This window comes from Cygnus olor, chromosome 22 (assembly GCF_009769625.2).
Source record: "Cygnus olor isolate bCygOlo1 chromosome 22, bCygOlo1.pri.v2, whole genome shotgun sequence".
Taxonomy (NCBI): Eukaryota; Metazoa; Chordata; class Aves; order Anseriformes; family Anatidae; genus Cygnus; species Cygnus olor.
In genome coordinates this window covers 7698787-7711250 of record NC_049190.1, presented here as the reverse complement: position 1 = coordinate 7711250, position 12464 = coordinate 7698787, and the positions used below count along the sequence as shown (strand labels likewise).

Sequence of the window (12464 nt, the reverse complement as noted above, 5' to 3'; positions counted from 1 at the left end):
AGAGTCTCTAGCTGATTTTGTTAGCAGTCAAGCAAAACAAACAATCTTTAGCACAGAAAGTCTGTATTCTTGGACAAGCTCTTTTGGGAACGCTCAGCATCTGCAGTCGCTTGCTCTATTTTAAGTGTGTTTCAAACAACACTCCCTACCAATTGAGTTATCGAGTATCTCACACTGAGCCGCAGCCTAGTAGCAATTAGTTATTCCGTTCAGGTTATGAACAGGTTTATTTTGCCATGAATAAGTGAACTGAGCATCAACAGAGACCGGTATAAAAACTAAAGGGAGTGATGGAAAAGGGGGGCAAAAATAAGCAAGCAATATTCTTGGTCAGGAGTACTTCTGAGGTTACTGCCCAGATGGCTCTGGACAAGGCCGTGTGATCCATCTGCTGGATCCACCTCCACTTCTGCCGATACGTTATCCGAAGTTTGAGCATTCAAGCACTTCCCTCCGGCCTCCAAAAGCAGGAGAAAGCCTGCAGCCAAGCAGCTGGTGGCTCCTCGGCCCAGTGTCCTGGAGACTGGAGTTTCCCAGTAACTCTTCCTTCTTGGAGGTGTTCTCCAGTGTCTCCAACAGACAGGCCCTATCACCTACGTGATGTTAACTCTGCACAACACGAGCCAGCTCTGTTCCACAGATGCCCGCAGGCTTCTGCATGGCAGGGATGAAGTGAACTAGACCAACGGCTTTCCCTCTGCAGCTCCTGCAACGATTTTCTTCGCTTGTTCTCTGATGAGACCTAAAGAATTGCTCGGACTTCAGCGTAAGCTCCCTGGACATTTTATGGCACTCAATGGCTTGGACACCCCTTTGCCCCAGCAGGGTATTTTCCTCACTAAGATTTAAGATCTAGTTTTTCCTAACACACCTCCTGGAGTACAGCTCAAATCTTGCCAGGTGGTTCCTAAAGCAGATATACACGTTGACACACTGACACAGATACAGACAGAAAACCAGCACATTTAGGGCCGCTCTGTTTTCAGTTCCTCGATTACTGATTGATTTCAGTTCCTCGGTTACCGGTGATTGTGCAGACTGGAAAACACAGAGCCTTCTGCTTACTGTTCTGCAACACTGCCTGCAATACAAGGATAGATTACCCCCACTTAAATTATAGTTTAAACACTACGTCGAAATCCAAAGGGGAAGGGAGTTAATAGGCTCAGTGTGGAGGCTTGCCACCTTCTGATTTTAGCACCACTTGTAGCTTCGGAGCCCTCACCTCCTCTATGAGAAGCAAAACCACCTGACAGGCGTTACTCTGCAGGAACTGCAGCACAAAGGGCAGAAACGCTGCTCAGAAACACCCTACCAAGAGGTGTGGAGGAAAGCCGTAGACGCAGTCCTTCTCCCAGCAAAAAGATGAGGACAAGCCGTGCCACAGCAAGCTTTTCACGTGCAACCCCAGACAGGTGGTCCAAGACAAGAAGCTTCAGATCTCTGCTCTGAGGTGCGCCCTTACTCGGCCAGACGCTATGGGCTCCACCGAGCAGCTAAGTGGTCTATGCGCGCGTCTGCATTCAGTGGCCACATTCACCTATTGGCATCTATTAAATGATAGCTGCTGGCCTAGCCCAGGTCCCGGCGGCCCAGAGTAGCACTTAGTGCCATTCAGCCTCGACGACGCGCTTTCACTTAATGGAAGAGAGGAGTCCTTGGCTTTATACGCTGAATTAAGAAAGGCAGTATCAAACAGCTGCCTGTGGTGCCTCATCGTGCCAGGATACTCGCAAGTAACAAAAGACGAAACCATACGGGGATGAAAGAAACGGTTCTTCGAGTTTGGGGAGGTTGCACCGCACGTGGGGATGACTGGCAGAACGAAAGCTCTTGAACCCTTCATTCCCATGCTGGCAGGTTGGAGCACAAGGAAACAAACGACTACAGATGGCCGATACCTCTGCTCAACACGCTAGATCATGAACTGCCTTTGTTACAAGATGTGAAAGCCAGGAGACCATCAGACGCAAATGGGAATATCACCACAAGAAGCCCTATTTCTGTAGGTTAGGTGTCGTTTCTATCTAGAATAAAAGGAGAAGAAAGCACAGCTTGAACTCAAGAAAACCGTATACCACGGCAGAAAGGCAGCTGAAGACTTCAGCGCATCTCAAGCAGTGCCTGAGACACTGAGTCGTAGCAATGCTCCACAAAGCACACAAGCAGCCTCACAGCAACCCACCCTTAAAACTTTGCAGTCGTGCACTGCAGAAGGTGCTGCAGACCTGTCTGAAGACACTCCAGCCCCGCAGGTGGCTGCACATCTGCCAGATCACAGCACTCGGGGATACGCCGGCAGTCAAAATAAATCATACTTTACACCAAAGAACGAAGCCTCAATTGTATCCTGATGTGCCCCAATGCCCAGAGACTTCCTGAAGGATTTGGCTCCTGCCCAAGGGTGTCCAGAACGAAACAATGAAAGTGACATGAATGTACTGAGGGGAGAAGGCTGGTCGGGGGAATACAGACAAGTTGCTCATCCAACCGAGAAAGGAACCAGAGATTGCTTTGGACAATGACTTGAAGAAGCAAAGTCACACTACAAGACTAGGATGAGATGTTCAGTCTGTACAGGTAAGCCACACGTTTTTAGGGTGGATTAGTTAGCAAGAGCTAGAACCAAACAAAAAATCACAGTGGATTTTTTGTCACCGCTGATTTCTAAATCACAACTGAATATAGTTAAAATAAGCCTGAACAAGAATGACCTGTAGAGGTCAGCCTAGATGATTATCAAGGTCTTCATACACCCCATCGCTAAGGACACGTGGCTCCCGTTAGCTCTCCGAACTGCCACAGCAGACATCAAGCTAGCCTGTCCATTTTGCTTACCAAGACAGTAGAGTTCGGAAACAGCAGCCCCACAAGCTTCAAGATGCAAGCCTCGTCGTGCTGGCAGGATTTCACGGAGTGCACAAACAGGCACAGCAGGACTTTGCCAGAAACCAAGAGGGAAAGAAACCAGGTGAAAACAAGCTGTGGCCCGGCTGGGCAAGGAAGACACAGAGCGCAGAAATGGCAAATTTCCCTGCAGTGGCAGTGGGCTGCACCTCGCGGCTCAAAATAGCCGCCTGCAAAGATCCTCCACTGGCTGCTGCTATTACAGAGCTCAGAATAAAATTATTCATACACTTCTCACGGATTTGATGTTGATCAGGCTAGACACCCAGAGAGAAAAAATTCTCCACTACTGCCCGCAGAAAGGCAGACAGTGGCAAACTTCCCTCTCCGGACGGACTCAGCTCCTGGTCTAAGATTGCTCTGGAGGAAAACTACCTAGTTAGCGCTCATTACCTTGAGAAGGCAGCTCAGCAAACCCCTCTCTGCCTTGCCAATCTACAACAGCAATGACTGCCAGCTCTGTAAAGCTTTTTGGAGGGATGGATATGTCACAGAGATGGAGCTCAGCTTACAGAGGCGCATGGATAACGCTCAGCCCAGTCCTGGCATGAACTGCACCTGGCACCAGCTGCCCAGTAGCCAGAGGACTGGGACGACATCTCCTCATCACCAAGCCTTTAGTGATGGATCTCGTAATCATGCAACAGCAGCATGTCCAACAAATATCAGGGGAATGAAGTGCCACAGAAACATTGCGAACGCACGTGAAGGAACGCCTGGAGGGACGCAGACTCACGCTCACTCGGGCTATCAGCTGGCCAAGCCTTTCCCCCCAGGGTTAGACTAAGACTAAGGGACGGCTGGGGGCTGTTCCCTTGTGTAACACAGGACAAATTCCACTTCCAAAGCGCATATGGGACTGCAGACACTTTCACTGCAATTCAACCAATACTAAGGACTTACTTTATTCCCACTAAGACCTAACAGCAGAACTTTAAGGGCTATGACACCTAGCAATAGTCTTGCATGCCTGTTTGCTCAATAAATGTATTCTTTCCTACACTACCCAAAACAGTTTAAAACCCATTGCTACTTACTCCAAAGCAATGAAGACTATGCTTGTGCAGACCTCCTTTTCTCTAGAAACAGAATCACTCCTAAAAAAAAAAAATCAATCATACTTGAGGTTTCATGCTAACACTGCGAATGGGACAAACATTTCTACGACACCTATCAAGTCTGCCCTGAAAGAAAAGCCCTAAGTGCAGCAGTCTGGACCAAAGAGATCCAGCAGGTTAGGTAACTACTGGCAAGCCAAGAGAGACTGCACAGGTCTGTCCCCGTTGGTTCTAGGTCTCAAATGAACCGGCAGAGCGAGGCCACTGCCCCTCCAGAAGACAAAGAGCAGCACAAATCCTCCTGCAGGTGGGAGGGAAAACACTCCACTCCAAAACAAGCTCCAGACGGGTGGCAGAAAGCATCAACACGGGTGGCACCGCACAGCACACAACTCGCATAGCTCTAAAAGCTGAAAGCTTTACACACAACCTTAGAAGGATGCAAGCGCCTGTCCTGAGGCTGGGGTCCCCAGAGAAAGGTCCCTGCCAGGCAAGTCCAACCTCAGCCTTTGTGCTTCAGCTGCACTGAAAAATCGTTATCAATGGGGAGCAACGTCTACATCCAGAGCGGCAGGAAAAACTGGAAGTGAAATACTAAAGGGTGCTTTAACTCCAGTTTTCACCAGAAATAACGGTCAAAATAAGGGCTGGTGACTGGTGAGACCACAGAGGTCCAGAGAGCATCATCTCCTTAGCCCCCAGATTTACACATTTAACAGGATGCTCATCTGGAACAGTGGTTACAGGGAACTGTCTCCCACACGGGCACTTGAAGCTCTGTTCTTTCATGTCAGCTCCATTCTGTTGAGCATTTCAGGTGCATCCAGTTGCTTCTAAAATAAATATAATCCATGATCAACCATGTAACAACTCCTGCATCACTGCCGCTGGGACTCTTTTCTGACATCAAAGAAGTTTCTGCCAATGCGATGTCCAAAATTTCAGCCCACCTGTGTGCGTTGGCTAAGGACAAGTGACAAAAATCAGCAGGATTTTAAAACCTTTCCAAGTCTTGCATGGTTCTCCTCCTGAGGGGGACAAGACATGTGCTCTCACCCTAAGATGTAACGTTCATAAACATGACTTGCTGCCCGCTTAAAGACACACGTGTGAGCTGCTTTTCGCCCTGTAACTTGCAGTGGAAGCAGCAAGCTAACTTTGCTTGCCTGGGTGTGCAACCTTAGTGCACGTCTGCATCATAGAACCACTACCAAAGTGCAGCTGGCAAAGCTGCCCTCCAGAAAAAAGGCAATCTGGCCTGTGGTGCTAACCTACCTCCCTGAATGGCTTGAGACAGCATTCTGGCAACGGGTCTGCTTCCATGGCTAGCTTCTGCCAGCTCTGTTACAGCAACTGAATTTTCTTCCTCCATGCTTTTTGCTCTTCCATCTCTGCCAGCCAAGTTGCAAGATGTGAACCAAGCTGTAAAGGTAATACACCACCTACAGGACTTTGGGGAAAAATAAAGTTTAACCAGTTTGTCCCTCTGCAACGAGTTCCTGGCCTCGACTACGTGTGTCAGCAGGATAACCTGGTGCCTCGCTCCCACAAAGACAGCAGAAGCTACTGGACAGTAAAGATACTCGTCCAGCACATGCAAAGCAAGACAGATGGAGAAGAGCACGACACCACTCTGCAAATACACTACAGCAAGTGGCCCAGCCAAAGGGGGCAGATACAGCTGCTGCGCAAGAGGGTTCACTCCACATGATGCTCACATCTTCCAGAGATGCTTCTCTACTGCAGTACCATAATACATCCAAGAAGGAGTAAAGCAAATAAATCTGTTCTTTGTCACTGAAGAGTGTATTTTTTTCCAGCTTATAAATGTCAACAGAAAGTTGCTCCCACCTACTGGGGTCAGTGAGATTCTCCTGCAAGAAGTGAGTTCTTGGAGCACATTCAGAACAGGAACTGCAAGAAATGACCTAGCCTGGAGAACTAAAAGCATCTGAATCTAAGCCAAAGAAAGATCAAGAGGTGACTTGAACACTGCCTGTGCACATCTCAGTGAGTAGAACCACAAGGACAAGAAATCTTCAAACTAAAAGGCAGCCACTGCTTTAGGTTATTAAGCCCAATGATGAAATTCAATCTCCTGCATCATGCAGGAGGTCAAACTAGATTACTGCAGGAGTCTCTTCTGAGACAGTCTGGTTAGCACAGCATTTCCTTCCTTAAAAACATCTTCATGCTACAAAGATTATTTTAAAATAGATTGTTTACATTGGAAAGCAGCAAAACCCACAGCCACATTAAAGTAAGCCCCTGTCATCATCGTTTTACTTATAGCGTAAAGCAAGAGAACATGAACAGCTGATATTCAAGTGTAATTTTTCATTCCATCCTGTTCCGTGTGGGTTAGCGGCATTCACTTCTCCCCTCTGCGCCTACATTCTCCATGTGAAAGCACGGAACCAGTGTCTTCAAGGTGTTTTTTTTCTTTGCAAAACAAATCACAGATTTGCGGACAACCACAACCCAACAGAAATCAACAGTAACCTGTCCGGGGTGACAGGCAGGTCACTGTGCACGTCAAGTCAAACGTGAGGGCAGCAGGCTTGCAGTCAGCAGCAGAACGTGTGAATTGTCACAGCTGAGAGTCAGATACTAGGTCTGTTCTTTGAATGAACGACTTGGCACCCACTGCTGGGAGAGGCAAACAAATTTCAGCATCTCAGTGACTAAATAAAAGCAGAACCCATGTTTTCACAATTTTACACGGGAGCTGAAGAAACGACACGTTAAGAATGACCCTGAATTCATTTTAACAGTCTCCCAGCTGCTGAACTGCAACTTTTAAGGAGCGATTTCTCTTTGCTCGAGAGAGGGCCGCTAGCTGCAATTGCAGCCAGTGAACTTCTAGCACCGAAACACTCACGGCCCAGCTAAACGACGCGCTGTCAGGACAGCGAGTCTTTGATTTCACCTTTGATGAAGAAAGATGCACACGGCAGAAACAAATTATTTTTCTGCAGATTTAAAAATGCATAAGCTCCAGTACTGAAAAACAGCTGAAGCACTTACAGAACGATCCTTTAAAAAAAATACAATAATTTCCTGAAAGTTGTCCTTGACTTGCATGGTTCGTGCTATGCCACACTGGTCAGTGGAAACCGTAAAGCCTGAGCTCATCCGCACTCCCCCAGAGCATCCACCTCTGCCGGACATTGCAGCCATATGCAGAGGCTGGAAGAGGATGAAACAGCGGTGTCCAAGTGCATTTATGTGACTGAAAGCGATGATAGAACATACATATTGGATACAGCAGCTTTTTTGGCCGTCATATGGGAACTTCAGAGCACGAGGTGAAAGCTCATTTTTCTGCGGTTGGCAGCCTCTGCCCTTTGCAACCCCGGTCAGCAGCTAACCTCCCGCCCTCTGGCTGAAGTAACGGCACTGCTAGGCGAAGGGCACAAAACAGGGGTGACTGCATGTAAGTCCGGAAAGGGTTTTGCAAAATATCCCGTTCCTTTGCTTTTAAAAAAATAGTTCTAGGGTCAAACTGAAGAGCTGAAGATGCTCCACACCGCTGCGTAGGGGGACCAGTTTCAGGACACACAGACGCTGAGCCAGGCTAATTCCCTCGTTATCATTTCTGAGTACGAACATACTTAGCAAAGAGGAGCAGGGCTGGAGGAGAAGCACATGTGTTTTAGTAAACAATTCTTTAACAAGAGCTGTGAGACCACAGTCGTAGGAACAGTCGGAGCATATTACCAAACAAGTCATGATTAAGGATACAGCTTGGCATGCCAGGATGAGGAAGCTATGGAGCACAACACGGCTTCTGGGAACCCAACTGGCAGAAATCAAGACGCTTCAGTTCTCTTCTGCAGTTCCTGATCGCTGAGCTAACTTGTCCACACACATCAGAGCAATGAAGTCAGGCTCAAGGTCTCTTTCTGCAGAAATAAACTAGGAATAGTTGTTGGAACTCTTACGTGTGAATCCCCAAATTTGAAACAGACGCCCAGGAGTGGCCAAACTGAACAGCGGTCTCATTTCCAGACTGCAGGCCAGCACCGCTTATGTGCAGAAAAGCACATGCAGATGTTAAGAAACAGACAAGATCTGAACTGGGACCTTACTTTACATCCTGTTTGAATTAGAAGAGAACGCATATATGCGATACAACTGGAGAACTGGAAAACTTTGTTCTTCAGAGTTGGCTTCTTCCTTTCCACTCGCTTCTAACTCACTCTTCAAGATTTGGCAGAGCCCAGGAATTAGATGTCCTGAAGAAAGCCAATACAGAGTTCTTATCTAAAATGTATTTATAAGGTCAGTTGGGTCCAAAACATTTTAAGCATGATTTACACTTACAATCAATCAGCAAATACTTACAGTACTCTCCCTTGAGGGACATTAAGTCAAAGCATCCTATAAAGTCATGGAAATATGGAACATTACGACTACAGTAGGCGAGTGGAATGATGCAACTAAGCACTCATTCATCACCATCGCCCTTGGCTCTGCTTTTAGCTCTGACGACCGACAGCATAAGACTATGAAGTACCTGTGACCTGCCCTTGTTCCCGCAGCAAGTCCAAGTCTTCACGCTCCATCTTAAGAGCACCTTCAAACATCAACCACTCTGCATCCAGAAGTGATTTTCACCCTCGGTTGAGCATGAAAGAGCCAAGCAGCCAATTCTGCCTGGAATTCTACAAAAAAACAGGATTTTAGGATTGGCAGCAGCTACTGCAACTACTTCAATAATTCCCGTAACAATGTCAACTCTTGGCTCTCTCAAAAACCTCTGCTTTCAAAGAGTGCTCATTTTACAGCAATTCTTGAAAAACCTACTGCAAGCCTGAAGGCTTTGTTAAAGCTCCACCATCGCAATGTTTTTGCATCTCCAAGACCGCAGCGATGAAGACCCTCACGCCAGCACGGATCCAGGATACGCAAAAACTCGGGCACCAGCAGGACCTCACCACCGGGCGCAGGGTGAGCCAGAAGCCCTGCTCCAGGACGCGCACGGGATGCTGAAAGCCTGCGACGAGGAGCCTCCGTTGCTGGCGTCAAACTGCCGCCGTTCACCTGGCCGTGCTGGCAGAAAGCCCACGACCGAGTAGTGCAGGACAGCGCGCCAAGGGGAAGCAGGCAGCCCCCCTCCACGCCGAGCCTTTCCACCGGATGCCGCGGGGCACGTTATTTCAGGCTCCACGCGGACGCGCGGTGCATCGATCCAGAAGCACCTGTAGGCAAATGCCTGGCAGATCTTTCAAGCGGTGCTCTTGAAGCCATCGCAACGCGAAAAGTAAAAGCCTTGTAGTCTTTCATGCCCTCTAAACTCTTTGATGCGTACATATGGAAACGCAACCTGTGGTTTCTTTGCAACGTCCGTGTTTCATTGACGACAAATCTGCTGAGGCACTTCTCAATGGGGGAGAAGTCTCTCCTGCAGTAAAGCGGCCAACTGCTGGGAAGAGCGGATCTTTCACCAGCCACAGCCCCCGACCAGCATCCTCCAAAAGCATCGCATGACCAGGACGGGCAGCTCTGGGCTGCCCTGGTAGCCAGGCTTCTCCTTGCTTCTCTCTCGCTTTGCATCCCGCGAGGCAACTGCTTGCGGAGCCTACAGTCAGAATTAAGGTAGCAGTCCTCAACAACCTCTGCAGGAGCTGCTGCAACAGCCAGCAACCATCAGAGCCTTGCGGATGAGGAAAACTGCCTGAAGTAGCTTTTCCATCACGCACTGGACTCTAGCAAAACCCAAAGCGTCCCAGTTTTGCGGAAGAAATGATTTATGTTGGAAGCTGCTCAGAAAACAAGGGACTTCGAGAAGTTTTGCAGCGGATGAAGCACCTGCTTAAAAGCAACGTTTCTCTCAAAAACATTTTGATGCGTTTGGGGAATTAAAGCCCTACACAGCAAATGCATGGAGACAAAGAGATGACACGCGAAAATACGTTTAGAAACCATAACATCCTTAGGAAGGGGCTTTGCCTCGTTTCAACCATCTTTCCAAAGATGAATGCTGATCTAATTATCGGGTGGATGTTGAAGGCGAGTCCCCTTCTTGCTTATTGCTGAGCATCTCTCAGGATGCTCAGCAGCACGCGTTAATTGCCTACAAGACATAACTGCCACTGGTCTTCTTTATCGATACTGCAGAATTAGAGTCCCTTATTTCGCATACTTTGCGAATCAAAGACAGCCTGGGTACGTGTGCCCAGACAATTCCACACAGGATGGGCCAGCACAGCCGTATTTAGTGGCTAAAACAAGGCACAGAGGAGCAAACGTCCTTGCTGATCCCCAGCAGTAACAGGAGATAGCAGGATGTTACTTCTTAATCCGCCAACATTTCAAGTGACTGCACAGAAGACCAAATGGCTCACGAGAGGGAAAAAGAAAAGCCTCGAGGGAACTCAGAGCATTTAACTTGCTGAGTTTCATTCACACTTACGAACTGAAACCTGTAGCGCTTCTTATGGACTGCGGGCACCGCTGGGGCACCGCTGCCTGCCCATCGCGTGACCCGCGCCATCCCTTCCAGCCCACTGCGTGGTCCTCCACGCAGCTCCCTTTGTAGAAGCAGGGCACACCGAGTAGCTACTCCCAAATGGAACCCAACCTCCCCCTTTTCGCTAGGGAACGATGCGATTGGAAACCCTCTAAAACCTACCACCGGAGGAAACGCGGCTGTAACACGGCTCAGTTGTCGGAGAAGCTTTCTGAGATTGCAGCGCGCTCTGCGTGGTCGTAACCCAGAGAGAGCTGCTCATCTGCGAAGCGAACCCCAAGCCACGCAGGGACCGCAAACTCCACAGGGCCGACCTGAACCCGCGCTGTTCCTCAGCGCCGCGGAAGCTCCCTTTCCCACCGGGCTGCCAACGCCACCCTGCCGGTGGCCGAGGGCCGCTGGAGGATGCCTCAGGGGACTGATCCGACCCACCCAGGGCCGTGGGGCTCTGCGGAAGGGCCTAGGGCTGCCTGGCACACCCACGGCGAGGTGCCGCGGGGCCACCGGGCCTCCCGCGGCCGAGCCCTACAGAGACCGCCCGCGCAAGGGGAACCCAACGGCCGAACCCCCGAGGGCGCAGCGACGCCCGCAGCCCTGCAACGCTGCCGGGGGGGGGCTCCCCGCGAGGGGCGAGAAGCGAACAGCGGGGGGAGGGGGGGGGGGACCCGCACGACCCCGAGCCCCCCGGGACAGGAGATGCCGCCGCCCTCCCGCGGTGTGTCCCCCCCCCACCCCCCAACCCCCCCCCACCCACCCACCCACCTCGGGCCCGCCACCCCCCGGTGCCCGGGGCCGGCCGGGGGTACCTTGATGCGCTCCCGGCACTGCGAGGGGGTGCGCTCGTAGCCCAGCTCGGCCAGCGCGCGGGAGACGCGCTCGTACATGGCGGGCCCGGGGGCCTTGCTGCCGAACACGGTGCCGGCGCCCTCCAGCTGCTGGTAGCGCGCCTCCACCAGCCGCTCGTTGCCCCACACGGCGATGAGCGCGTTGGTCTCCGCCGGCGTCCAGGACATGCCGCGGCAAGCGGCGGCGGCGGCGGCGGCGGCGGCACCGCCCGGCGAGAAGGAGACGGAGGGCGAGGCCCCGCCGCGGCCCCCCGCGCCGCCGCCGCCGCCCCCCAGCCCGGCCCCGCCGGCCGCCGGCCCCGGGCCGAGGGGGGAGGCGCCGCTAGGGGTGGACGGGTCGGAGAGGCTGGGGTTGCCGTCGCTCAGCGCGCCCGGCGAGCCCGGCGACAGCACCTCCATCTTGGGGATCTTCAGCGGCGGCTCGGCGGCGGGGAGCTGCGAGGAGCCGCAGGACGCCGCCATGTTGGAGCTGCCGGACCGAGCGGGCGGAAGTGACGCGCGGGCTCCCCTCGGGAGGGGCTTCCGGCGGCCCCGAGTCGACAGGGCTGGGGGGGGGGGGGGGGGGGGGGGGGAGCGCTGGGGGGGGGGGAGCGCTGGGGGCGGGGCCACGGCGGGTGGGGGCGGGGCTTCGCTGGGTTTGAGGCGTGGCCGTGGGAGGAGAGGGCGTGGTTAAACGGCCGGGGGGCGGGGCTTTCTGTCAGCGGGGGTGTGTCCTAACAGGGCGGGGCCGAGCGGGAGGGGGCCTGTCCCGAAGGGGCGGGGGCCTGCCTCGAGGGGCGGGGCTTGCCTCGAGGGGGGCGGGGCTTGCCCCGAGAGGCGGGGTTTGCCTCGAGGGGGCGGGGCCTGTCCCGAGGTGGGGGGGGTCTGTCCAGAGGGGGCGGGGCTTGCCTCGACGGGGGGCGTGGTCCGTGCCGAGGGGGCGGGGCCTGTCTCACGCGCTGCCTCGCGGCCCCGGGGTGCCGCCGCCCTGAAGGCGCCGCGCGTGCCCCGCAGCGCCCCCCCCCCCTCCGAGACCCCCGGCACAGCGGCTGCGGGCGGCGGGGCCGTGCCCGGCCTCGATCCGTGAGCTCGGGGGGCGCTAACGGAGGGCAGCGGGGGCCGGCTCCGCGCCTCGCCCTTCTCCCGGGAGCCACCCCGAGCCCCCTGCGGGCTCCCTGCGGGTTGGCACCGCCTGGCTCC

General features: G+C 52.7%; 1 protein-coding gene across 15 annotated transcripts in view; it reads right to left on the bottom strand.

Moving 5' to 3' along the window:
* Positions 1 to 11821, bottom strand: part of MSANTD2 (Myb/SANT DNA binding domain containing 2) — a 30029-nt gene extending 18208 nt beyond the window's left edge. For 3 of the 15 annotated variants that reach the window (XR_005814253.1, XR_005814252.1, XM_040534351.1), the window contains exon 1: positions 11247 to 11821. Coding sequence is in view for 10 of the 15 variants with exons in the window: in XM_040534351.1 (XP_040390285.1) it covers positions 11247 to 11747 (501 nt within the window). In the remaining 5 variants the exon portion in view is untranslated. The other 12 variants (XR_005814256.1, XR_005814254.1, XR_005814255.1 and 9 more) reach the window with 12 other exon arrangements.
* Positions 11822 to 12464: the final 643 nt, after the last annotated feature.